Source organism: Equus przewalskii, chromosome 2 (genome assembly GCF_037783145.1).
Source record: "Equus przewalskii isolate Varuska chromosome 2, EquPr2, whole genome shotgun sequence".
NCBI lineage: Eukaryota > Metazoa > Chordata > Mammalia > Perissodactyla > Equidae > Equus > Equus przewalskii.
The window spans coordinates 86,018,707-86,046,372 of record NC_091832.1 but is presented as its reverse complement, the minus strand read 5'-3'; the positions used below and the strand labels follow the sequence as shown (position 1 = coordinate 86,046,372).

Here is a 27,666-nt window from a genome sequence, read left to right as displayed (position 1 = left end):
AGGCATCTTGAAGATGACTCACAGTTTTCTGACATGCTCTATTCATTTCTTTTTAGTATTTTTTTCTCTGTATTTCATTTTGGATAGTTTCTATTGCTATGTCTTCAAGTTCGCTGATATTTTCCTCTGCATTATCTACTCTGTTGCTAATCCCAACCAGTTTATTTTTCATTCTGGACATTTTATTTCTTACTTCTAGAAATTTAATTTGGCTCTTTTTAAATATCTTCCCTAACTCTAATCTACAAGTTTAATCTTTCCACTACCTCCTTGAACATGAGGAATATAGTTTTAATAACATTTTTATGTCCTCGTCTGCCAGTACTATCATCTGTGTCATTTATGAATTAGTTGCTATTTATATATTTCCTCCTCATTGTGAGTCATATATCTGCTTGTTGGCATGTCTACATAACTTTGATTGGATGCCAGATATTGTGAATTTTACCTTGTTGGGTGCTAAATACTTTTTATTCCTACAAATATTTTTGAATTTTGTTTTATGATTCAGTTAAGTTACTTAGAAACAGTTTGATCCTCTTGATCCTAGTTTTTATGCTTTGTTAGGTGGACCAAAGTGGCTTTTCATCTAGAGCTAATTTTTCCTACTATTGAGGTAATGCCTTTATGAGTCTTCCACCTAATGTCCCATGTTTTATGTGGTTTTTCCATTCTGGCTAGTGGGGGCACAAACTATTCTCAGCCCTGTTTGAGCTTAAGTGATTGTTCTTCCTAATCCTTTTGGATAATTCTTTCCCTAGCTTTTGGTAGGTTTTTTACATGCACATACTGATCAGTATACAGCTGAAGACTTTGCAGATCTCTGGAATTCTCTCTATATATGCATCTCTTTCATTTCCAGTACTCTTTGCTGTGACCTCTAGCCACCTTGGTTCCCTGGACTCCCAATTCAGTCTTCTCAACTCAGTGAGTCTTCTGGGCTCTGCTGTGGCTCCCCACTCCTGTGTGGCAGTACAACTTTCTCTAGGCAGTACGCTGGGAAAAACACGCAGCTCAGCTCATTTGTTTCCCCTTTCTCAGGGATCACTGTCTTGGATTGCCCGTCATCCAATTTCTGCAAATATTTGTCTTTGATGTTTTCTTAGCTGTTTAAGAAAGGAGGGTAAATCTTTTCCCTGTTACTTCATCTTGGATCATATAAAGTAGGCTAAGTAAAGTCCCACATATTTCTTTTCACTGTGAATATTTTTATGCAGACCTAAATTTAAAATGTAATCTTTTTAAATGTTAGACATGGCTTTTATTAACTATAACGTGATATGTAAGAAAGTGCAACAGATGGAAAGAATCTTGAACTAGAATTCTAGAGAAGTGGATCATAGATCCATTTTGTCTTTCAGATTATCGCATGACTGCATTTCCCTGGACCTAAAGACATTTGAAAATAAATGCAGACCAAGCAATTTCTTTGGTACCACACAACTGAATCATTTCATGATTCTATACAGCTCAAAAACGTTCAAGAAGATTTTAACTCATTTTCAGAAGATAGAAAGAGTCTGTAGGAGTGGTATCAGATTTAGGAGTGCAGAGGCAGCTACAAACTAAAGTGCATGATGAAGGAATAATGATGAGTGAAGAACCAGGCTTATTCAAAAATTAGGGGCCCCAGGAACAACAAGGAAAGGGTAGATGTTGAGGAAATGCTGTGGGTAAGTACCACATAGGGTTGAAAGCAGGAGGATAAATTGAAAGTCTGTAGAGGAAATAGTTCCCCATGTTTAGCAACCTCAACAGTGCCAACCAGGGAAAAGGAACATTTCATATGACATCAGATAGCTAGAAACTCCTTTATTATAAATTCTAGCAGAAGGATAAAATATTTACACCTGGCATTTGTATAGCTATTTCACACATTATAATACTAATACTGATACTAATAAAATCCCTTTTGTGGAAACCCATAGAAACTAGTGTGTGTGGGGAGAAAACAACAAATAAAATGCTCATGAAAATCTAGATTGCACTCTTAAGAACTATAGAATATCATATTTATTTAAAAGATGCTCTTACTGAGGAAATGTGGTCAGTTCCAGGGGAATCTTATCAATGCTCTATTTAGAACCCCAGATAACAGGCTAAAGAGCCTTGAAGTGAAATCTTTTGCCAAAAGTCACAAAGCTAATTAGCATTCAATACGGTATTAGAACCCAGGTCATTGGACTCTTAACAGCCTGTCTCAATGACACCAAGTTGCCAGCAGGGTGAACTTTGATTCAGTCATATTTTTCTCCAAAATCTTCTTTGTATTTGTCATGTTTTGAACACATTATTAGAGACAGAGGTTTGCTCTGTGATGATAGGATGATATAAAATCTTCCTGCTGACTTTTTAGTGAATTTCATAGCATTGCCCTCATTGTTATGGTTATTTAACAAACAGAAGTAGATCATCAAAGTATAATAGAACATGAGCCTCATTTGTGAATGTGGCTTTTTCACATTCTTTAAGAAGGTCCAGTTTATGAATAAAAAATACAAGCCAAGAATAGGGTAGGAAAACGTGGCTCAACATTAAACCAAGGACTCAGCATTAAGCCAACATAAACCAAGGACTGAGACACATTCACCATCTTGATTGCTTTTCTTAAAGTATATTAAATGATTCATAAAACTAGAGTGATATTTTTGGCACTCAAGGAAACCTTTACATGCCATTTTGTAGGAAACAGTGCCTTTAAGTATTGACTAGCCAGTGTATTCATCTATTTCTATACTCAGGACTTGGCATCCTATTTCTGTGATATAATTTACACTTGGCTACAATAAGAATGTGCATTAAAACTGTGATACCGATTTGATCAGTGAAGTGGTTAAAATGTTGGCATTTAAATGGCTATAATTACATTTCTAGATTAACAGTACTATTAAGTTGAATAAGGACAGCTTTTCCTTCTGTGTTACTGTTCCACATCTGGGTTTGTAATATCCAAAAGGCAAGATAAATTAGCCTTTCATTCAAAAACATAAATTTCATGATTGTAGAGATAATGGTTCTAGTAAGGAAAATAAACTACATTCTGGAGAAATCAGCAGAAGTTCATAGGTCCTTAAGCCTTCGAAAGCCAACCAATTTCTGCTGCTTCAGGCTTGAATAATTTTATTGAACTGCAATAAATTTGAATTCCTTCTAAATTTCTAAATTTGGGAGGAGGATCTATTCTTATTTTACTATTGGAAAGGAGGAATATGCAATCATTCTAATCATATCTAAGACTTGTTAGAATAGTATGAAGACTTCTATATTTGCTACGTTCCCTCTGAAAGGTACAAAGATGAGAGATGATTGCTGGTGAATCACCGTTCTATTTTATCTAGAGACCTGAGTGCTCTCACTGCTCTATTCCCTTAGGGGGTCATGTTCCTCTGCTTAAAAGAATATTGCCTGCTCTGTGAGCTAATGATTTGTTTGGAGGATGTAAGTCTCAGAGGTGAAGATAACTGCACAGCTTTTATAATGTATCCTTCAAATCTTTGATCTGCTCTTTTCTGAATACATGGGACCCCTCAATAGCAAGAGATTAAAGATGCCTCTTCGGAGAAGAAAGGCAAAGTTTGAAAGCCTAAAAGCTCCTCAGATTTCCAAATAATATTTCTGTATTTTTTCATTTTGTCAACATTATACTTGGTGTTATCCTACATTCACATGATAATTAGATGGTAATCAAAATATAGTATTGGATCTTTAATTTTTTTTCATATTCTCTAAGGAAGTGGGGAGCTATGAATCTTGTTTTCAAAAGTGGTTAGTGCCAACTAGTTTATGGCTAGGACATACGTACTCATTTTGAATTCTATTTAATTTGACAAATATTTACTTGGTACTGCTAGATGTCAGACATTGTGCCTGCTTTCGTAGGGAATACCAAGAATCAAGACCTGTTTTCAGAAACTCACACTCTCATCAGGCAGATAAGGCAATTACAGAAATGGTCATGATAGGATGCAGAATCTGATAAATAAATGCTTGGAGAGAAATGAATGACATTCACTGTGGGGGCAGAGAAAAGAGACGGTGTGCAAGTAAGGGGGGCATCAGGGAAGATTCTAGCATTTGAGAAGGACCTTGCAAGATGAATGAGATTTCTCTGGATGGGGCTGGAGCTGGAAGTAAGATGATAATAAAGTATGTTGTGTGTTTGTGTGTGTGTGTAGGGGGTAATCAGGGAAGAGAGGTGGTCCAAAAATGTTGAAAAACTTGTACTTAACTTGTAGGCAGTAGGGAGCTAATGAAGATTTTTAAGCAGAGCAAAAATAGAATAATAAGAGTGGTGGTTTAAGAAATGTTTTTGAAGCATTTTAAAGCAGATCTTAGTGTATTTGAGGTAAAAATATATCTATAAACAAGCAAGTGTTTTGATAATGTCTTACAGGTTTTCAACTACCACTAAAAATGTTAAACATGCTAGTAAGCGTGAGAATTAACTTCTCATTTATATTTGAAGCTGACAAATTATTTTTCACTATTATAGTGGCATAGCTTATCCATGCATAGATTTCTAATTTCAGTCAAATGATTCAGTAAGGGGTGTACTGTTTATAGCATTGTGGAGAGTTTAATCTTTTCCACCATATGAATAGCTGAGTTTTCACTGTCTGAATAATATTTTGAAATGCATTTTTTTGTTCTGTTCCTAAGTCCTTTAGAACACAACACATCCTTACCAAAAAAGTGGAGAGAGAAAATGTAAAAAAAAAAATAGAAAAGTAAATGGGTTTTTATTAGAGTAAACAAAAGCAAAAGAGATTTTTCAAAAGTCGAAACCTTGATCACAGCAAATAGACGCAAGGCTCTGCTCAGAAGCTAGTTTTGAGGAGTATTTTTTTCATGATCATCATTGTGAAGGTTAGAGTTTATGCAATATAAATTTGGTACCAAGAATGATATGAAGTCTACAGTGTTTTCAGAAACAAACGACTTACCAGTGATTGGATTAGGGGCAATGTTGCTTCTACTCTCCTTCCATGACAGCAGGTAGTCAAGGCTGGTGAGGTCCGCAGATTCTATGTAATTCTTCACTGTCTGCATCATCTGATGAGCTTTTGCTATTCCATAATGAACTTTTGTCTCATCCATTAGAGGTATGTTTGTGAGCTCTGCTGTTGTGTCAAAAGCTTGCTGAAAATATTCAGAAGCTTTGTTGTAGTATCCCTAAAAATGTAACAGAAATAATTTTTTGCCTAATTTTTATTTTGCCATTCTGCATATCTACCCATTTTGGCATGTGCCACACTGATCTTTCAACAGTTATAGCAGTTCATGTTCAAGAATAAATAGATGGAAAATGAGGTCTCTATTAGGATAAGGTTCTTAAAAATGATTACTAACCGTGCAACATCTTGAAGTTAATTTACTAAGAAAGCTGTATCTACCAGGTTGAACTGTATGAAACTTAAGTGTTTTGGATAAAAAATGGTCAAATATTGGCATTTTCATATGGTCCAACCTAATATATGGTATCAAAAAGAAGTTTGGGAAAGAGTAAACCAATACACATTGATTTGGATGGAATTTTCTTACTCATAGCATTGGACTTACCTAATGAAATATTTTTGTTGTATTATTTTTAAATTATTTTTTGAGGTCATAATAGTTTATAATATTGTGAAATTTCAGGTGTACACTATTATTTGTCAGTCAACATATATCTGTGCCCCTTTACCCCTTGTGTCCACCCCTTCAACCCTCTGGTAACCACTAATCTGTTCTCTTTGTTCATGTGTTTTTTTTATCTTCCACATATGACTGAAAAAATGCAGTGTTTGTCTTTCTCTGTCTGGCTTATTTTGCTTAAAATCGTTCCCTCAAGGTCCATGCATGTTACTGCAAGTGGGACAATTTTATCTTTTTTATGGCTGAGTAGTATTCCATCGTATACATATACACCATGTCTTCTTTATCCATTCATCTGTTGATGGGCACTTGAGTTGCTTTTATGTCTTGGTTATTGTGAATAATGCTGTAATGAACATAGGGGTGCGTAAGTCTCTTTGAATTGTTCATTTCAAGTTCTTTGGATAAATACCCAGTAGCGGGATAGCTGGATCATATGGTATTTCTATTTTTAATTTTTATGAGAAATCTCCATATTGTTTTCCATAGTGGCTGCACCAGTTTACATTCTCACCAGCAGTGTATGAAGGTTCCCTTTTCTCCACATCCTCTCCAACATTTGTTATTTTTGTCTCGGTAATTATAGCCTTCTCACAGGTGTATCTCTTTAGTTTTTATTTGCACTTCCCTGATGAAGCTGAACATTTTTACATGTGCCTGTTGGCAATCTGTATATCTTCTCTGGAAAAATTTCTGTTCATATCCTCTGGCTATTTTTTAATTGGATTGTTTCTTTTTTTGTTGTTGAGTTGTATGAGTTCTTTATATATTTTGGAGATTAACCCCTTGTTGGATATATGATTTGTAAATATTTCCTCCCAGTTGGTGATTGTCTTTTTGTTTTGTTCTGGTTTCCTTTGCCTTGCAAAAGCACTTTAGTCTGATGTAGTCTCATTTGTTTATTTTTTCTTTTGTTTCCCTTGCCTGAGTAGACATGGTATTCGAAAAGATGCTTCTAAGATAGATGTCAAAGAGTGTACTGCCTATATTTTCTTCTAGGGGTCTGATAGTTTTCTCTCTTATTTCCAAGTCTTTAATCCATTTTGAGCTAATTTTTGTGTATGGCATAAGATAATGGTCTACTTTCATTCTTTTGCATGTAGCTGTCCAGTTTTCCCAACAGGATTTATTGAAGAGACTTTCTTTTCTCCATTGTATGTTCTTGGCTGCTTTGTCGAAGATTAGCTATCAGCAGATGTGTGGTTTTATTTCTGGGCTTTCAATTCTGTTCCATTTATCTGTGTATCTGTTTGTGTACCAGTACCATACTGTTTGATTATGATAGCTTTGAAGTATATTTTGAAGTCAGGGATTGTGATGTCTCCAGCTCTGTTCTTCTTTTTCAGGATTGCTTTAGCTATTTGGGGTCTTTTGTTGCCTAATGTGAATTTTAGGATGCTTTGTTTTATTTCTGTGAAGAATGTCGTCAGGATTCTGATTGGGATTGCATTGAATCTGTATATTGTTTTAGGTAATATGGACATCTTAACTATGTTTATTCTTCCAATCCATGTGCATGTAATATCTTTCCATTTCTTTATGTCATCATTGATTTCTTTCAGTAATGTCTTATAGTTTTCATTGTATAGGTCTTTCACTTCCTTGGTTAAGTTTATTCCTAAATATTTTATTCTTTTTGTTGCAATTGTAAATAGGATTGTATTCTTGAGTTCTCTTTCTTTTAGTTTTTTATTAGAGTGTAGAAATGCAACTGATTTTTGTAAGTTGATTCTGTACCCTGTAACTTTGTTGTAGTTGTTGATTATTGCTAGTAGTTTTCTGATGGATCGTTAAGGTTTTCTATATGTAGAATCATGTCATCTGCAAACAGTGAGAGTTTCACTTATTCCTTACCAATTTGGATACCTTTTGTTTCTTTTTCTTGCCTAATTGCTCTGGCCCAAACCTCGTAGTATGTTGAATAAGAGTGGCGAGAGTGGGCACCCTTGTCTTGTTCCTGTTCTTAGAGGGATGGCTTTCAGTTTTTCACCATTGAGTGTGATGTTGGCTGTGGGTTTGTCAATATATGGCTTTTATTATGCTGAGGTACTTTCCTTCTGTACACATTTTATTGAGAGTTTTTATCATAAACGGATGTTGGATCCTGTCAAATGCTTTCTCTGCATCTATTGAGATGATCATGTGATTTTGGTTCCTCATTTTGTTAATGTGGTGTATCACATTGATAGATTTGCAGATGTGGAACCATCCCTGCATCCCTGGTATAAATCTCACTTGATCATGGTGTATGATCCTTTTAATGTATTGCTGTATTTGGTTTGCCAACATTTTGTTGAGGATTATTGCAGCTGTGTCCATCAGCAATATTGGTCTGTAATTTTCCTTCTTTGTGTTGTCCTTGTCTGGCTTTGGGATCAGGGTGATGTTGGCCTCATAGAATGAGTTAGGAAGTAGTCTCTCTTCTTCAATTTTTTGGAATAGTTTGAGACGGATAGGTATTAAATATTCTTTGAATGTTTGGTAGAATTCTCCAGAGAAGCCATCTGGTCCTGGACTTTTATCTTTTGGGAGGTTTTTTTTCTTACTGTTTCAATCTCTTTACTTGTGATTGGTCTATTTAGATTCTCTATTTCTTCTTGATTCAGTTTTGGGAGGTTGTACGAGTCTAAGAATTTATCTATTTCTTATAGATCGTCCAATTTGTTGGCATATAGTTTTTCCTAGTATTCTCTTATAATCCTTTGTGTTTCTGTGGTATCCACTGTAATTTCTCCTCTTTCATTTCTTTTCTTTTTTTTTAATTTTTATTTTTTTCAGATGTACATCATATTTTGAATTCTGTATACATTACATCATGTTCACCACCCGAACACTAATTATAGTCCATCCCCTCACATGTGACCCTAATCACCCCTTTTGCCCCGCTCCCCCTTCCCCAAAGGTAACCACCAGTCCAATCTCCAATGCTATGTGTTTTTTTTTTTTTTGTCGTTTTTATCTTCTACTTATGAGTGAGATCATATGGTATTTGACTTTCCCCCTCTGACTTGTTTCACTCAGCATAATACCCTCAAGGTCCATCCATGTTGTCACAAATGGCCGGATTTCGTCATTTCTTATGGCTGAGTAGTAGTCCATCATGTATAAATACCACATCTTCTTTATCCATTCATCCCTTGATGGGCATCTAGGGTGCTTCCATGTCTTGGCTATTGTGTATAATGCCACAATGAACATAGGGGTGCAAGTATCTTTATGCCTTTGTGTTTTCAAGTTCTTTGGATAAATACCCAGCAGTGGAATAGCTGGATCATATGGTAGATCTAACCTTAATTTTCTGAGGATACTCCATACTGCTTTCCATAGTGGCTGCACCAGCTTGCACTGCCACCAGCAGTGAACAAGGGTTTCCTTCTCTCCACACCCTCTCCAACATTTGTCATTTCCTGTCTTGTTAATTATAGCCATTCTGACCGGAGTGAGGTGATACCTCATTGTAGTTTTGATTTGCATTTCCCTGATAGCTAATGATGTTGAGCATCTTTTCATATGCCTGTTGGCCATCTGTGTTCAACGCAATCCCTATCAAAGTTCCAAAAACATTTTTCACAGAAGTAGAACAAAGAATCCTAAAATTTATATGGAACAACAAAAGACCCCGAATAGCCAAAGGATTCCTGAGAAAAAAGAACAAAGCTGGAGGTATGACACTCCCTGATTTCAAATTATACTACAAAACCATAGTAACCAAAACAGCATGGTACTGGCACAAAAACAGACACACAGATCAATGGAACAAAATTGAGAGCCCAGAAGTAAACCCACACATTTAGGGACAGCTAATATTCTACAAGGGAGCCAAGAGCATAAGACGGAGAAAGGAGAGTCTCTTCAATAAATGGTGTTGGGAAAACTGGACAGCCACATGCAAAAGAATGAAAGTAGACCATTCCCTTACACCACGCACAAAATTCAACTCAAAATGGATTAAAGACTTGAATGTAAGACCCCAAACCATGAGACTTCTAGAAGAAAACATAGGCAGTACGCTCTATGACATTGGTCTGAGCAGCATATTTTCAAGTCCCATGTCTGACCGGGCAAGGGAAACAAAAGAAAAAATGAACAAATGGGACTACATCAAACTAAAAAGCTTCTGCACCACAAAGGAAACATCAACAAAATGAAAAGACAACCTAACAATTGGGAGAAGATATTTGCAAACCATATATCAGATAAGGGGTTAATATCCAAAATATACAAAGAACTAATACAACTCAACAACAAAAAAACCAACAATCCAATTAGAAAATGGGCAAACGATCTGAACAGAGATTTCTCCAAAGAAGATATACAGGTGTCCTCTTTCATTTCTAATTTTATTTATTTGAGTCTCCTCTCTCTTTTTTAGTGAGTCTGGCTAAGGGTTTTTCAATTTTGTTCATCTTCTCAAAGAGCCAGCTCTTAGTTTCATTGATACTTTCTACTGTTTTTTTGGTTTCTATTTCATTTATTTCTGCTCTAGTTTTATTATTTCCCTCCTTCTGCTGACTTTGGACTTTGTTTGTTCTTCTTTTTCTAGTTCTGTTAGGTGTAGTTTAAGATTACTTATTTGAGATTTTTTTTGTTTGTTAAGGTTGGCCTGTATTGCTATGAAATTCCTTCTTAGGACTGCTTTTGCTGCATCCCATATGAGTTGATATGATGTACTTTATTTTCATTTGTCTCCAGATATTTTTTGATTTCTCCTTTAATTTATTCATTGATCAATTTGTTGTTCAGTAGCATGTTGTTTAGTCTCCATGTATTTGTCAATTTTCCAGCTTTTTTCTTGTAGTTGACTTCTAGTTTCATAGCATTTTGATTAGGAAAGATGCTTGATATGATATCAATCTTCTTAAATTTATTGAGGCTCACCTTGTTTCCCAATATATGGTCTATCTTTGGGAATTTTCCACGTGCACTTGAGAAGAATGCATATTCTGTTTTTTTGGATGGAGTGTTCTATCTACATCTATTAAGTCCATCTGGTCTAGTTTCATTTAATTCCACTATTTCCTTGTTGACTTTCTGTCTGGATGATCTAGCCATTGATGTACATGTATAATGAAATATTTTCAACCAGCTTTTGTTTTTGGTCACAGCCAGAGATCATTTTGGCCAATCCCTTTAGTAAATTGCCAGTGAAAATAGATGTATATATCTGCTGATATGGCTATTACTCATGTTTTCCTGTGTGCATGTGCCATTCTTGACTGAATGTGGAGGTATCTATGATTTTTAAACAATGTGATCCTGATAGCGCTAGCATGACTCAAATGATCATTTAAATGTCTCTCTTCTAGTCCTTTACAACATTTTAAGTTGCAAAAAATCAAGGTTTTGTCTTTTTTTGTCATCCTTACTTCTCCTAAAAGCTGTTGTCCACAAATAAATAATGTTTACCTAACTCTTATGAAGTGTCAGGGCCAGTGCTAAGTACTTCATATGTATTATATCATTAGCCTTCATAATCACCCTATAAGGAAATGTTGTTGTTTTACGAATAATGAATTTGAACCTCAGCACTGAGACTATCTTCTACCACCCCCAGGTCTTCTAAAAATCCTCATTAAAAGCTCCTCCCTTGGGGCATGGCCTAGTGGTTAAGCTCATGCGCTCCACTTTGGTGTCCCGGGGCTTCACTGGTTTGGATCCTGGTCATGGACATGGCACGGCTCCTCAGGACAGGCAGCGTCCCACGTAGCACAACCAGAGGCACTCACAACTAGAATATATAACTATGTACTGGAGAGCTTTGGGGAGAAAAAGAAGATTGGCAACAGTTGTTAGCTCAGGTGCCAATCTTTAAAAGAAAAAAGAAAGCTCCTCCCTCAAAGAAGGATATTATTTTTAGGATTGAGCTATACTAGCAAAGACTCTAGGGAATAAAATTTCCTTTCTTCACTGACATGTAACCCTTTGGGCTCCATCTTCTCTTTTCCGCTCTCCTTCCCTCTCTCCCTCCAGTCTCCTCTCCTTCCTCTCTTTCTCTCATACACACAAAAACATGCATGCACACTTTTTCACAACAAATCCTTGCAAGACAGAATGTTTTACTATGAGTTTTCAAGTCATTTTCTCACAACATTTTATTAAGGAACTGGGAATAAAAAACATCATAGAAAGTTTTTTTTTTTGAGGAAGATTAGTCCTGAGCTAACTACTGCCAGTCTTCCTCTTTTTGCTGAGGAAGCCTAGCCCTGAGCTAACATCTGTGCCCATCTTCCTCCACTTTTTTATATGTGAGACGCCTACCACAGCATGGCATGCCATGTCCGCACCCAGGATCTGAACCGGCGAACCCCAGGCTGCCAAGAAGCAGAACATGCAACCGTAACCGCTGCGCCACCTGGCCGGCCAGAAAGTTTTATAACCTGCACCATCACAGGTAAAATGCACACTCAGCTCCATGCACCTGTGTATAATCATGGGGTTCACAGAATAGTCAAACTGATTGAATAAAGAGGTTTCTATCAAAGTGAGGAGGGGGAGAAACAGGGCTTATGTGACAGTTATGTTATATACATGAACAGCACACATAACATTATGTTATATGCTCAGAACAACAGTTTAAATGGTTCATTCCAATCAAATTTACTGATTTAAACAAAGTACCTCTATATTATACCAATGGTAATTTTTGTTTATTGAGTTGAATAATTTTTTCTCTTTCAAAGTATAAAATTTTTCTCTTGCAAAGTATGAAACATAGAATTTATATGAGAATAAGATTACTTAATTAGGAAAAAAGAAAACTGTATCAAAGATATTTGTATGTCAATTAAATAAATTATATTGATTGAGAAATAATATAAATATTGAAGATAAAAATAAAACTAGTTAAAATTATATATTGTCCTGCTAGACATCAATGATATAGAACAGAGCCAGCCCTGGTGGCCTAGTGGTTAAGTTCAGCATGCTCCGCTTTGGTGGTCTGGGTTCAGTTCCCAGGCATAGACTTACACTGGTCTGTTAGTGGCCATGCTGTGCTGGTGGCCCACACACTAAAAAATAGAGATAGATTGGCATAGATGTTAGCTCAGGGTGAATCTTTCTCAGCAAAAAGAAAAAAAAATATGTATATGAACAAAATAAATGAAAATATATAACTGGACCAAACATTTCTATTTTTGAAAACAGAGAAGTAGAAATATCTAATTGTTGTTCTAGTTATAATTCTGAGCGTTAGGCTATTTATTGTTTTGGGTGAGAGTCTTAATTAGAAAAATGAGGGACCATAAATAATGGACATATTTGAATTTCCAGAATTATTTTACATATTGTTATGTTAGAATGAACTCACTCATTTGTCCATTCATTCACTGAGCAACTACTTTGTGCCAGGCCCTCGCCAGGCAGTGGGGATTCAAAAGTGAACAGAGTTTATGGTCAAGTAGGCAAGCTGCTGCTAGTGGAAGTATTCATCTGCCTAAAACTTTTATTAGATCTTATTTAAGAAGTGCTTCTTTTCTCCTAAAATAGGAGCATTACAATTAGGTAATTATTCTTCCCTCAAATTGTGCCTAGTATTTAATCTTTAGACACACACTCAATTGCCATCAAACTGGTATCAACCTAAATTTCTCTAGTTTAAAACATTATTAAGGAAATACAACTTTAATTCTTGTCAGAGGCAAGAAGTTTTATACATACCATTTTGGGATGAAATTTCACTAGTGTGCATTGTATTTCCAGATTTTTATTCTTAAAGAGGTCAATATCTAAATTTAATTTCTTCTCCAAAGGTTTTGTCCAACCTTCCATAGTTCCTTTCTATTATCCACTTAATTCCTATCCTATTATAAAATTCAGAAGATTCCAGTAATTAATCCTGGCAATCTTAAATATGAGTTTGAGAATATGCAAGTGAATTTATGCACTTCATAAATAAAAACAAAAAGACAACTTTAATGTTATAAATCTCACTGATAAGCATTTAGTGGACAATTTCAGGACAAGATCTTGATGACATCATAGATCTTGAAACAAAGTTTGCATTATTACACTATAACATAGAATTTTCACTCACTATTCTGATTCTTACCAGATCCTTCTCAGTGCCTAAAATGTCACTGTATCCAATGAGAAGCTCAAAATAAAAAGGTGTTTTCTCAGTTCTAAGGAAGAATAATTTCTTACACATTTTCCCTACTATTTTAGTGTTGGAACTACCATTGTTTTAACTATGCAATTATTCTCTGATCTTATTAGTGAAAGAGAAATCTCATAAAGGGTCTATACCTAGTCACTTTCCCCAAAACATTCTCATTTGACTCCTTTACATTAATTACATATTTTCAATTAAAAGTCCATCAAAATATCATATCAGGAGAGTGGGATGGGTGACCCATCTTCCACAATTATATTCTAAAAGGTAAACTGAATAAAGGATATTTTTAAGATGTTAACTTTAATCATAATAACTCTATAATAATTACAGAAAACAGTAACTCCAATATTTTTCCAAATATAGTTTTGTATTATTATTATAGTCTCTTAGAAATTATTCTTAAGAATACAATTAGAATACATTGAATGAATAATATGAAGCCAGAAAAGATATGATGAGGACAGTTTATAGAAAGCCTTAAAAGGTAGATTGACAAGTATCAGCATTATTAGATTTGCTTTTAAAGATTCAGCATGAGTTTTCAAAATGCTAAAATAATGGATAAGAGTGAAATAGAAGTTTGGCATTTCAAAAGTGAGAGATTACTACTCTCCAGTGGTATAAAACTGGTGCTTTACATATATTGACTCAATACCTACAACAACCGTATGATGTGAGAAAACTGAGGTATCCAGAAGGTAAATAACTTGTCCCAGGTCACAGATCCTGTCAGTGAAAGAGCTGGGCTTTCAACTCAGTCTGGTCTCAGAGTCGTTGCTTTTAATCTGTACCTCCACAGCCTCTCAAAATGATTAAGATGAAGGTGGATAAACACAGTTTGAGAATGTAACTACCCTCAAAAATGAGAGATCCTATTCATGGTCAGAAGAGCAATTACAACAAGAGAAACAAGCCTCCTTCATACAGTTTCTAAAGGACAATCTAGGTAATAAAAGATAAAGTCAGGAGAAAATAGATCAAAAGTTCATCACAAACAACGCATTTCACTAGTAATGACCTCTTGAGTGAGATACTTTCATTTTAGACTTTTTTCTCTTCTTTCTCTCTTCTTTCTCATAACCATTCTGCTGCTAGAATTCCATATTTCCTTCAGAATTACTCTTGGGATTGTGCCTTCATCTTCTGAGGGAGCTTGCTGGGGCATTACGGCTGGATTGATAAGAATTTGGAGCATGAGAGCGGAATGCTAGTGTCAGCAGATAGGAGCCAACTGTTATAAATGAAATTCCTTTGAATTGAAATATTTTAATTGCTCTTCAAATCCAAAACCACTTAGAGTCTGCACTGGCTGTGAAGATATGAATCAGTGTTAGCAGCTTGTATTGACCGCGCCCAAGATGGCGCTCAGGTCCGGGAAGAAGAGGAAGTAAGAGGCGTTTCTCCTCCCAGTCACTGCCTTGTCCTGCAGTCCTGGGGCCATTCTGCATAATATATCGTGGGAAAGATCAAGCGAGAACAGGATTTTAAACTCTGCAAATTTCTCCCTGTAAGCAAGAAACACACATACTCACTTTTTCATTGTAAATGTCTCCAAGCATCGTACTTGCTCTCACAACATCTAGGTTTTGAAAATTGTTTCTTGCAATTTTCACGACTTTTTTCAAGTATTTAATTGCTTCTGTCATCTCTCCTTGGCTAGAATAAATAAAATAGGAGACAGTTGGAATATCATCTCATGTAATGTCGCAGTAAAAAGAAGAATTTTGTGTCTTTGCTTTAGATCGTGCCAGATGGTTATCAGGATAATGAAATGTAAAGTGTAAATTTAAAAAATATATGGCTTGTCTTTGTGGGAGTAGACAGTGAGTTAACACTTAAACCTTTAATCTCTCATTCATTGCTGGTGGGATTGTAAAATGGTACAGCTGTTCTGGAAGACAACTTGGCAGTTCCTCAAAAATTTTAATATACAGTTACCACATGTTCTAGCAATTTCACTCCTATGTATATACCCAAGAGAAATGAAAACATATGTCCACACAAACACTTGAACACAAATATTCATAGCAACCTTATTCACAATAGCAAAGAAATGGAAAAAACCTAAATGTCTATTAATTGAACAGATAAGCAAAATGTGGTATATCCATACAATGGAATATTATTCGGCCATAAAAAGGAATGAAGTAATGATATATGCTACAACATAGATAAATCTTGAAAACATGCTAAGTGAAAGAAGCCAGTCACAAAAAACCACATATTGGTGTGATTTCATTTACATGAAACATCCAGAATAGGCAAATCCATGGAAACAGAAAGTAGGTTAGTGGTCACCAGAGGCTGGGGATAGGGGGAAATGGGGAGTGGCCGTTAAAGGGCATTAGGTTTCATTTTGGAGTGACGAAAATGATCTGAAATTAAATAGTGGGGATGGCTACACAATTCTGTGAATATAATAAAAACTACTGTATTATAGAATTTAAAGGGTGAATTATATGGTATATGAATTATATCTCAATAAAGCCATTATTTTTTTAAAAAACCTTTAAAAAGTTTTAAATTTTCCATACTCCTTTGCAAATGAAGCTGGTCCTTTGAGGGGAGGCATATGTCATTTCACGAAATACCTGTTGGGGGTATTAGAGCAAATATGATGAAAATTGAGTATTCTGAACTTCCCCAACCAGGACTCCAAGAAAAGAGAGAGAGATCTAGCCGCAAGATGGAAGGAGCCTGATTTCTGGAAGGCACAACACAAGTATCTAGCAAAGTACAGAATTTATATAAGCAAGAAATAAGATTTTATTGTGATACGCCACTGAGATTTTGGAGATTAGTTAGAGCAACTTAAATGACCAAAACTGACTAAAACAAGTGACTATTTTTTTTTTCATAAAGAATAGAGGGGCACATCATTTTAAAGATTTCAATGAATTATTTTCATAAACTTATCTGAATTCTGCTCTTATTTTCCAAATCTGAGTCCCAAATACTCATTAGTTCCTCACGAGCTGAATGCCACCCCATGGAGGTACAAATCTTAGTTTCACATGAGTGAAAGTCAAACTTGAGTAAGGAGAGAGGAGTGGGAAGAGTCTAAAAATCTCTCTAAAGGAGAATTATTTGAAAGCCAGTCTAAAGAGACAGGCTCTTTTAGGAGCCAGTTGTAGCGATGTCCTATGTGAAGAATACTTGGGGCCCACTTGTGTATGAGAGGCACACTCTCATACAGCAAATGAGATTAAGGACCAAGGTGAAAAATATCTGAGCAACCAAAGAGAGAGTAATTTTTGGAAACAGCTATATCCAAGGTATAATATGCTGTGACTGCCTTTGCAGAGGCAGTTGAAGCCAAAGTCCAGCTCAAGGAACATTTGGCTGGTGATTCAGGGATGTGCCCCAGGAAATTAAAATGGTATGGACAAAGCAAGAAGTGATTTCAAAACAATGGATCCAAATTAAGTGAGCTGAAAAAATTTAGTATCTCTTGAATGTCGGAATTTGGAATTTGTCTTTTGGTCAATCCCTAAAACACAATGGTGAATCTGAGATTATACGTAATCCCATTGTTAAATCATGTCAGAACCAATGAAATGTTTTATTAATGTGACAAAATCCAGAATTTAGAGATTTAAAAATAACAGCAAAACCTGTAATTGTGTTCTTCAATGGAGTATAAGAAAGGAGAAACTCTTACTTACTCCTGAACGTCTCTGAGCCCCTAGAACTGCCCTGCTTTGCTTTCATAGGTCAGCAGTTCCCAGTGAGCATCTGTGCCATGACCCTTAATAAACCACGAGATGAAATCCTGAAATGCAGAGGTTGTTTTGCAGTTGAGCTGCTTCTTGCATGGGCATTTCTTTATGTTTATAGGGCAAAGTTTTACTTCGATGAGCTCCAGGTAGTATGGTGACAAATGTGGCATATAGAGAAGCTTTGCTACAAATTTTTAAATTATTGCAATTACAGAAAAATTTAGCGATATTATTACCATATTTCATTGATTCTAATACCCACATTTTACCATATTTTGACATTTCTAAATCAGGATCTTTTACAACAGGTGGCATCTTATAATCTCCGACAGACAGGGAGCAGTCAAGTCATAGCTGTTGCTGCAGGGATGAACTAGGTTTATATTGCTGAAGACGACCCAACAACTGCAATGCCTTGATCTTTCCGTCAACAACTATTTAAAGATAACTTCAGGAAGGAATGCAAAGACTGGCTGTTTTCTAAAAATCTTTCATTGAAACCTTCTGGAAGACAAGAAAGTGCCAACTTCAAAATTGGCAGATTGAGTGTCCATGACTTGAAAGAAAATACTGGAGATGATGAGCACTATTTTAGGAAAGGCTATAGTACCAACATTCGGGATGACACAAAAGATGATATATATGGGGGGGGGAAGGTAGTGACAATTCTGAGTTTAAAAATAATTCAAAAGAATTGGACTTTGAATGCAAAGATGTTTGAGGAGTATAATAAATTTATTTTGTTTATATTTTCTGTTTACATGAATGCTCAAGAGTAATTATAAAAAATCTTTGTGTAAATGAATCTAAAATAGCTCTTTTATTAAGTATAAAATAAAAATTCTAAGTTATAAGAAAGTATTATGTCACATTTTAGTTAGAACAGTTTTCTCTCTTGGTAGTATATAAGGTGTAGCTTCCAGTAGAAAGAATCTTAAATTTAGTGAAATCTGAAAATAAAGCTACTCCTTCAGCATAATAGAGTAGGTTATTTCATTGGCTAGTAAATCTTCGATTAAAATTTTCTAGGAAGTTTAAAATTCACATTGAATTTATATATACATAATGTGACTAGAACATAATAAGATTGAACAACTCTAAAATTGGTCTAAGTACTTTGTGGTTCTTGTAAATCTCTACCTGTATTGATTTGTTTCATTTAATTTTATGCAAAAATTACCATAACTAATTTTTTGTACCTGTGTTTGTCATGTGTGAAGAGTCATAAAGCGATCAAATATTCAACAGTGTTCTACTTTTACGATGGGCATCAAAATATCAACAGGTCTAGTCTTACAAATTCATTTGCAAAATGGTACTCATTTTCCTGGCTGCAGTTAAAACAGAAAAATTTAACATTCACCCAAATCTCTGAGGAAACAGAACTCAATTCAGAATAATTTTTTCCATGAATGTCTATGTTAGATGATTGATGAGCTATATTATTACCATATGCAATAAACAGTTGAGAAAGCACTTCTTGAAAAAGTAATATAAAAGATAATACTGTATTTTCAGTGGCAAGAATTTGAGATTTTTCATATCAGAAATGGTTAGTATATGGAATAAGTTCATGCAAAAAATATATTAATAAGATTAGAATATTCATAAAATAATCCCATGAATGTGGTACATGTGTTAGAGTCATTACTGGGCAAATTAAAAATTGTTTGGCTGTTACACAAAATTAACTAGCATCAGATGGAAAATTATGCTTATAACCAAGAGGAAGAGTTATCTAAGATTAGAACTCATATTCATCTTGGAAAAAATGTCAAGCTACGTTTAAACACTTACTAAAATTAAATATTTTGTCTACATGTTATTTTTCTAGGATCTGTATGGGAATAAACACAGCAGCTCTGTGCATTATTATCCCATAGTCTTTGCTCTATGCTAAATATTTAATAAAACTAGCCTTCAAACATCAAAAAAAGAGGGGTGAATTGTATGGTATATGAATTATAGCTCAATAAAGCTGTTATTTTTTTTAAAAAACTTTATCTTTGAATAAAAGAATGGTTGAACATTTGGGAAGGGAAACATTTATGCAGTACACATAAAAGTTAAGATTCCAGGTAGAGTGTGTGAATCTCAGTCACTGGATATCTGGAGTCCATGACTGTAAACTCCTGTCTGTCTCCTTGATATTTCAGTTAACATCAAGAACGTCTTTTTATTTCAGTAACATCTTTGAGAGACTATCAAATGCCCTACAATGTGCTAGTTGCTGGGGAATATGGATCCTGCCCTTAAAGAGTTTCACTGTCAATTTGGAGAGATAAATGTATATATTCATACGTGGGATTAACTGTGATTGGCACTACAAAGTGTGTATAGCACTTGGAAACCTGGATCACATACGTTTAAATATCTTCACAAGAGCAAGACTAGTGTTTGCGGGGCAAATTTGGTCTTAAAAGGCAGTCAAAAAGATGTGGAGCCAAATCTAGTGAATACAATGGTGATCTCAAAGCATCTATATAAATTTGAAAAATTATAATATGTATTATACTATGTACCTTTGAATTTGGAACTGCATAGAATACTTAGTGTGTTTAGAGATTCACAGGCCCCTTGCTCTATGCTCATGTTTCTTCTTCCTCCAGCCTTACCCAGGTCTTCAGCATAGGTTGGGAGTCCCTGCTGTTAACCGATCTGTCTTTCTCGCAAGGTTTCTCTCTCTCTAGTATGTAAGCACTCTCAGCTGATCTCTAGTCTCTCACTTCTCCTGTGTCTCTCATTTTTCTGGATCTCACTGACATTGAGGTCTCTGCCTACTCAAAATTGGCTGTTTCCAGAGTTCTGTCCAAGGCCTTGCTCTCCCCTCCCATTAACTGCTAACTAATGGCAATTTCATGGACTACTAGGGCGTGCCCTAACTCCCATATGCACATATCTGGCAAATCTATATTTCTAGCCCTGATTTTTCCCCTGTACTTCTCATCCATATCTCCAGTCGTACAAACATACTAAGCATGCAAATAAAAACGGTTCCTTCCAAGTGATGTCATTTAACGATGAGGCTGATGGCATTTGGGGAATTTCTCTTTAAGCAACTCCTCATAGTGCAGGGGTAGGAAGCATTAATAAGTAAGTTAATAAATTTTGTTCCAAAAAATGAGGTTGCCCATAGAGATTATTTACCATGCTTTCTAAATGTGACTGTAAATGCTTTTGGCTGTTTCCAAAGATCCAACCCACTTCTCAACAATGATGTTCTGCTATAGGGATCATTCAAAAGAAGATGCCACAAGCTCAGAAGCACATCAAAGGAGTTCGATCTGAAACAGGTAGTAGCAGGATTAGAGGTATCAACTTTCATAACCTCCCAAGGTTTGATGAGGACAACATTCATTTTCATAGATAAACTGTGTATGTTTGCAAAAGTAAGTTAGATTGCTTTAAAGTCACAGTGTGCTATGGTGGATATTAGAAAGACCTAGGCTTGAATCCCAGCTTGGCCTCTTAGATGAGTAACTTTGATCACATCTGCACTCTTTCTCAGCTTCAGTTTCCTCATTTTGAAAATGGCCACAAATTGCTGTGAGATGAAAACTTACACACATGTATAGCCTGGCACATAGTAGCAATTCAACAAATGGCAGCTAGTATTATTATTACCTCTCAGTGAAATAAAAAGCTACCATACCCACAGCTCTCTACTTGATATTATCTACTAAAAGCCAAGAAGAAAGGTCAATTTAGCCAAGCATTACTTTTTGAAAATCTTCCATCATGCAATGAATTAAACACCATGATGTGAACATATACTCGTCAAGACAAACAGGCACATGAAGACCTGGCATCTGTTTTCTGGGGGGCAGGGTCAGAGAACTAAGATATTTTGTTTACTTGAGTATCAGGTATGATCAAATGCATTCTTTTTTCCTTTCTTTTTGGTAAAAGAAATAGAATGGAATTTCACATTGCTGAAGTTGCGAATATTGTTTTTTATGGTTCTGTTCTCACTTCTTCCTAACAAAATTACAAATAATCTCCTTCCAGATTGAGGCATAGCTCAATTCCCTAGGAAAATTGAGAACTGTTTGAGGAATATTTCAAACGCAGACATGGAGTAAAATACCACGAGAGGTGCACTCATTACTTTAATTTAAAAATTTGTTTTGTGGGACAGCTACAATGGTATTGAGAGAGATGAAGAGTATAAAAATATTAACATATAAAATAGCATATTATTTAGAATTTTGAGCAAACGTGTGGATTTCTAGAACTAAAAATGTTCTATCAAATTGATGTTAACTCTCCAAGCTCTTTCTTTGACTGTAGTAATCAAGAAAAAACTGATGAAATAATAAAAAAAAGTAGAGACTTCTTTGCATATCATTTTAAAACCTTAGGGAAAAATTATTTTTATTTAGCTAAAATGGACTCACTGAAGCTCATTTATGTTCATGTTCCTAAAAGCTGATATGTTTTTGATGCAAGTGCATTTTGGATTAGGTTTGGCCTGCTGAGGATTGTTAAATCACAACATACACAAACAAAAAAAACAAGTTCGGTGAACAAGAAATACAAAACAGTATAAATAAAACCATTGCTGGGTGAGTCGAGTTCTTTTTCTCCCAAAGGAGCAACAGAACTCTAAAACATCCAAAATTATCTAGAAACTGCTCTGACAAATAATGCTAGAGAAAAAGTCTTTCTATTATAAATTATATGCTCCCCTCAATGAATGCACAGTTTTATAGCCAGCAAAGTTGTTAATATACCATCTGAAATATAAACATTCTATATTGTTTAAACGATTTCCAAATGCAAAAGTTAGCAATAGATTTAGAAGCCAGTCTTTCTTTGGAAGGGAAAAAAATCAAATATTTTCTTACAGGAAAGCTACACGTTATTTGTGTAAGTTAAAGGACAAGGTTAAAATGTTAGACAAATATTAATTCCAGTTTTCTATATGCAGTGCACAGGTGCAACTTGGACAGCATATTATATGGTATAATCATTAAATTCATTCAACCAGACCTTAGAGAGTTAAAAACATATATTCTGAGGAACAGGACTCCTCGGTCCAAAGAATGAGAATGAAACAGTGCAGAATATTTGTGTATCAAGGTGATTCCAGTTTCCAACTGGGAAAACAGGACTGTTAACACCCACATCCCCTGACAACTGTCCAATTATGTATATCACACTTGGCCTACTGTTTGCAGTAGAAGTAATCAATAAAGGATGTGGTTGAGTGAACATAGATTTTGGTTGAACCAATGCATGAAAACTTAATCATTTACTCAGAGAGAAGAAATCAAATAGAGCAGAGATGAAACAGCCACTAAGGGGTTTGTTGATTGTGCCACCAAGTTTGTGGGCTACAGATGAAAGTAATAAGGCAAATGGAATCAGTGACAGGAGAAAATGTAAAAAGCTATTCTTAATTTCATGAATTAATAGAAATGTTTTGATGTATTTTGGAGGGTCATTTTTAGGAAATTTCGCATCAAAGCCTGGACGTTCCATTTTAAAGAATATATGAAAATTACCAGGGCATGTCATTCCTCTCAAGCAAGAAGAAATTAATTTTCAGCTTTAACAGAAAGGTAATTTTCACACTTGAAACTTTGTACAGATTGATTTAAAGATCTCCACTGTGGAAAGTTTTACAGGAAATAATTTAAACCGAGTTTGCAAGAAAATTTACAATTGGCATGGAATAAACCAGAGACTGGCTGGTTGTAACAAATGGGTCTTGAAGAACTCTCATTTTTGTGGGGTTTTTTTCCCCTAGATTCTTTTTAACAGTCATTATTTGGAGAGTTGTGGCATTTTAGTAAATGACTAATTTCAGTAAATGAGGCCAAAAAAAATGCCATGAGGCAAAGTGAGGATTTTTTCCCTATGTATTTACTCAAATTGTCTGCTTATGTAATAATAATATTTACTTGGTAATTTCTCAACTCACTCTCTTTCTTTTATACCGTAATTCTATAGCTGTGTCATAGACAATTGTTATCATTTTAGAATATCAACTCTTCTTTCTTTCACTAGTATTCTGAGTAGGGAAAAAAAGACAGTGCAAATGCTTATTCTGTTACACTGCTTAAACCATTGTGCAATTAACAATATTCAGACCAATAGCAAAAATAACAAACTCTGTTCTCTATTAAAGCCTTCATCGGTAACTCTAATGCCAGGGCTGGGTCTAGCATCACCAAATGGGCAACTCTGTACTTTCAAGTCCCTGCTCTTGAGGGAATGTGGCATGTTTTTCAGTTGAAGGCTCAGTATAAATTCTTGTAACCATTTTAGAAGTTTCCAGCCTTAGAGCTTAGTCACCTTTCATGCGTACTCAGCTGATGGGCTTAGATACACGCTTATCCTAGACATGGCTATTCTCTTCCTTTTCCTTTCAAGGGCTAGGATTGCTTTTATCCCTAGCAAGGAAAATGTTTGTTTATAAAATCTCTGTTTACAGAGATAGGGCTACTGTTAGCAAAACTTTTGCAATTGCACAGGTTAGGAAAAAGAGATTTGGAGGTGATGCTAAGCTTCATATGCAGCTTGATTTATTTCTCAGCCTCCACCACCATAATTTTGTCTATTTTGGTTGTGTGCCATTTCTTGCATGTTGCTGCTAATCTGAGGATAGTTTGGGACTATGAAAGAGATATACGTGTGTTTGCATGTATGCATGCATGTATGTATCAGAGAGCACCAAGCCCTTGAAGCAAAATTTTCTAAAAATGACCACAAAACTTATATCAAAGCATTTCTAGTAACTAATGGACTTCATTTAATACGGCTTCTCAGATATATAGGGTGCTGTTGTCTACCTGTATAAAATTTTTGTTTTTGAAACCTTAGTCTCTCTCATGAGTTATTTCGCCCAAAATGGTAAAAGAATGTACCAAGGCTTAAATGCCTCCATAACCACCAACAATGCTGCAAAATGGCAGCTTTAGATTGGAAATCTTGCTGTGGCCTTGGGACACTTTTTCCCTATGACCTTCGAAGAAGAGTCTCTTGTACTCTTTTGTCATTGCCTAATATTATAAAATTAAGAACCCATGTCTACCACACAAATCATTCATTGATGGCTTCATTAGTACTTTAGTAGATGGGAATTCTTCCAAGTGGAATTCATTTCATTTGGTGTAAAAGTGAGATGGGGATAAATCTTCTTGCCCATTATCTGTTTGCCCCAAGGCAGGTTGCTGGACTGTTGAGAGTGTTGGAATAGAATTGTCCCCATTCCTACCAAAAACCCACCTACTTCATGAGATATCAAATATAGCTGTATCCTCTTCTACATCTAAACCCCAAATAATACTTAAGCATATTAAAACATTAGATTGTCTGATGATGTTGTTGCCAATATTCATCAGAAAGCTGTTCAACAGACAGTTAGCTTTTACTGTATAGACCAGGAATTCAAATCCTGGAGTGGAGACTAAAATATTCCAGATGAGACACTAGTTGAATAAGTGAGAATTATTTTAAGATAATCTCATGTCTCCAGAAGTTTCAAAAATAATTATAAAGACTATCAGTAGCCAAAGGGGCATTCCAACACTTGTCTTGTCCTATGACATAGTAAGTACTCAGTATATGTTTATAAAAGAAAATATTTTTCCCTGGAGTTTTATCTCTTTAGTTATGTTGGGACACAATGTCATTTTGTAAAAAGTATTTTATAAACATGTTAAGGGAGGAATTTATCTAACTCTGCAGGCTTCATCCAGGTCTGCTACCACAAGGCAAGACAAATAATCCAACCATTTTCTACTGATGCTGGGCAGTGTTAGCAGCGGAGTGAAGTGATTTAATAATCAAAATGAACTCGACAAAAGGGCAGAGTTGGTGTGTTCCAAACAGACATAAAATTGAATAATTATGAATCTCTTCTTTGGGTTCAAATATCTGCTTCTTTCCAGGTGTTGTTTGGAAAGTAAAAGTTTAAGGAATAGCCAGATTGATCTTCCATGGGCTAGTTACCAACCTTTATTTGAAGGGACCACAGCACTCACAAGTTGCTTGCTTTACCCACGGCTGGCCCTTCCTTCCTTGAGCAAACGTCCATATTCTCCATATAAATATGTCTGCGTCCCTAACCATTTATCCAGTGATGACTGCTTTGCATTTTATTTGGTATTTTGTAGGGTACCTTTAATTTCATTGGTATCGGTATTTTAATATTTAATTAATTATTTATTTAATAGTTAATTATTATATTGGCAATGGTAATTATATAATGAGGATCCACTTTCAGTTCACTAGGCATTTAATGTTTTAAACGTCTTTCAAATAACAATTTTACCTTTTAAAACACCACCCTGTATGTGTTTACAACTGAAATACAAATGAGAAGAAATTAGAACTTGACACAGTCTATATGATTGTTATTATTATTACTAATATACCACTATTAAAAAGCTATATCTTAGATATAGGATATATCAAAAACCAAGGCCTTAACTTTGATAACTTTTCTTATTCTTATTTTATCTTCACGTAAATCATAATGCTACTATATAACGCAACAATTAAATGGAGTGCACAATGATCACAATACGATGAGTGAGGGGCAAACCACATCTTTTCTGTGGAAAAAATTGCATCAGAAGTTGTTCATGTATACTTTTGTTACGTTTTCAATTTTAAACGAAATATTGGGAATATTGTTTTTCCACCCAATTGTTTATCCAGATATGCTCAAAGGAGAGATGTCTTAATGGAAGAAGTATGACTGAAGCATAAATGGAAACTTTCCTCAAAGAAGAGATCTGGAAAGGTTATGGTGAGCCATGGTTACTGAAGCGTACTATATATTTCTGTGCTCTCTGATTTTGTAACCTGTGAGATGTGACCTGATTTTTCCCTTTCATTCAAGGTCATCACTAAACTTACAGAAAATCAAAAATAAAACAATACAGAGGAGGAATAGACAAAGAAGAGTTTAGGTGCATCTCTTAAAATACCACATTGGTTTAAAATAACTTACGATGAAAGGGTCACTTAAGAAGGGCACTGCTTAAAATTTAAGCAGGCAGTAATGGAAAGCGACAGACCTCAAACAATTTAAGTCTTTCACAGCTGAGTGAATTCACAGTGACAGCAAGACAAGGCTGTGCTAACGTACCTCTGCAGGACCTTGGCGATGGCCTCATATGCTCTCCCCAGGCTGAGATCATCATCCAGCTCTGTAGAGATTTTACTGTAAGTGTTAAGGACCTATCAGAAGGAGAAATACATATTAAACAAAGAGCACGACCAGATTCACTGACGTTTCATTTCATACCAGAAAAGATTAAAATGAATAGTTGTTTTTAATGTCTCCATAAAATATTTTTTGTTTATTAAAACTTCATATTGGTTTGGTTTATTTTTATCTACAGTATAACTTGTTTCATAGCCATCTCTTTAAGCCATGACAGTGAGGTCTTACTTTTGTAAAACTAATTCTTTTCCTGCACAATCCCAAATCTTCCAATTTATATAACTTAGGTGTGAATGAATAATTGAATGGTTTACAACATTATTTTAAAATATGGTACTATTATCTAAGGTAATATAAGGCAGGTTATACTATTCTACAATGGCAGCTTAAATATCACTTTTCTTTCTATAAATAGCTGTTTGTAAAGCATGAATTTAGATGCTGGGCAACTTCTAAATCTATCATTTTATTAGATGCATATCTCATAGTTTGTACACGTATTCAGTATACACTAAAAATATTTCTTGCAAATGTAGTTTATTAGCAACAATCTCTTCAATAATCTAAAGATTACAGCTGCCACAGCCAAACATATGATCTTAATTTAATTTAACACTGACATCATCTGTATGGTATAATTTTCCTTTTTATTCTTTTTCCCTTTCAATGGCCAGAAGGAGGAAAATATGTGAAACAAAATCCCCATTCTTTTTTCTTCCTTCATTGTTACTTGACCCAACCTATTATACACATGAGGACACAGGAAATCTCCAATGGCCTCTATGGAAATCCTTTTTGCACATTTTCTAGGAAAGAATTAGTGAAAGTCATTTGACAGCGTGTGAGGGGACATATATACACGCTATGTGCTACTGCCTGCATGAGGCAGCTTAGAAGGCAGATTTAAGGACTAGAGGCAGTGTTGATATTTGACTTTACTTTCTTAAAGTTAATATTTGAGAAATAATTTCAATGAGGCCATTGTGATACCTCATAAAATTTGTTTTATTTGTGGT

At 35.2% G+C, this 27,666-nt stretch overlaps 1 protein-coding gene across 4 annotated transcripts in view; it reads right to left on the bottom strand.

Moving 5' to 3' along the window:
• TTC29 (tetratricopeptide repeat domain 29) overlaps positions 1-27,666 on the bottom strand; it is a 258,998-nt gene that overhangs the window by 71,457 nt on the left and 159,875 nt on the right. For 3 of the 4 annotated variants that reach the window (XM_070611649.1, XM_070611648.1, XM_070611650.1), the window contains 3 exons: positions 26,573-26,664; positions 15,283-15,406; positions 4,944-5,172 (listed from right to left, as the gene is read on the bottom strand). In XM_070611649.1, the coding sequence (XP_070467750.1) occupies positions 4,944-5,172; positions 15,283-15,406; positions 26,573-26,664 (445 nt within the window). The remainder of the gene's footprint in view (positions 1-4,943; positions 5,173-15,282; positions 15,407-26,572; positions 26,665-27,666) is intronic. The other variant, XM_070611651.1, reaches the window with a different exon arrangement.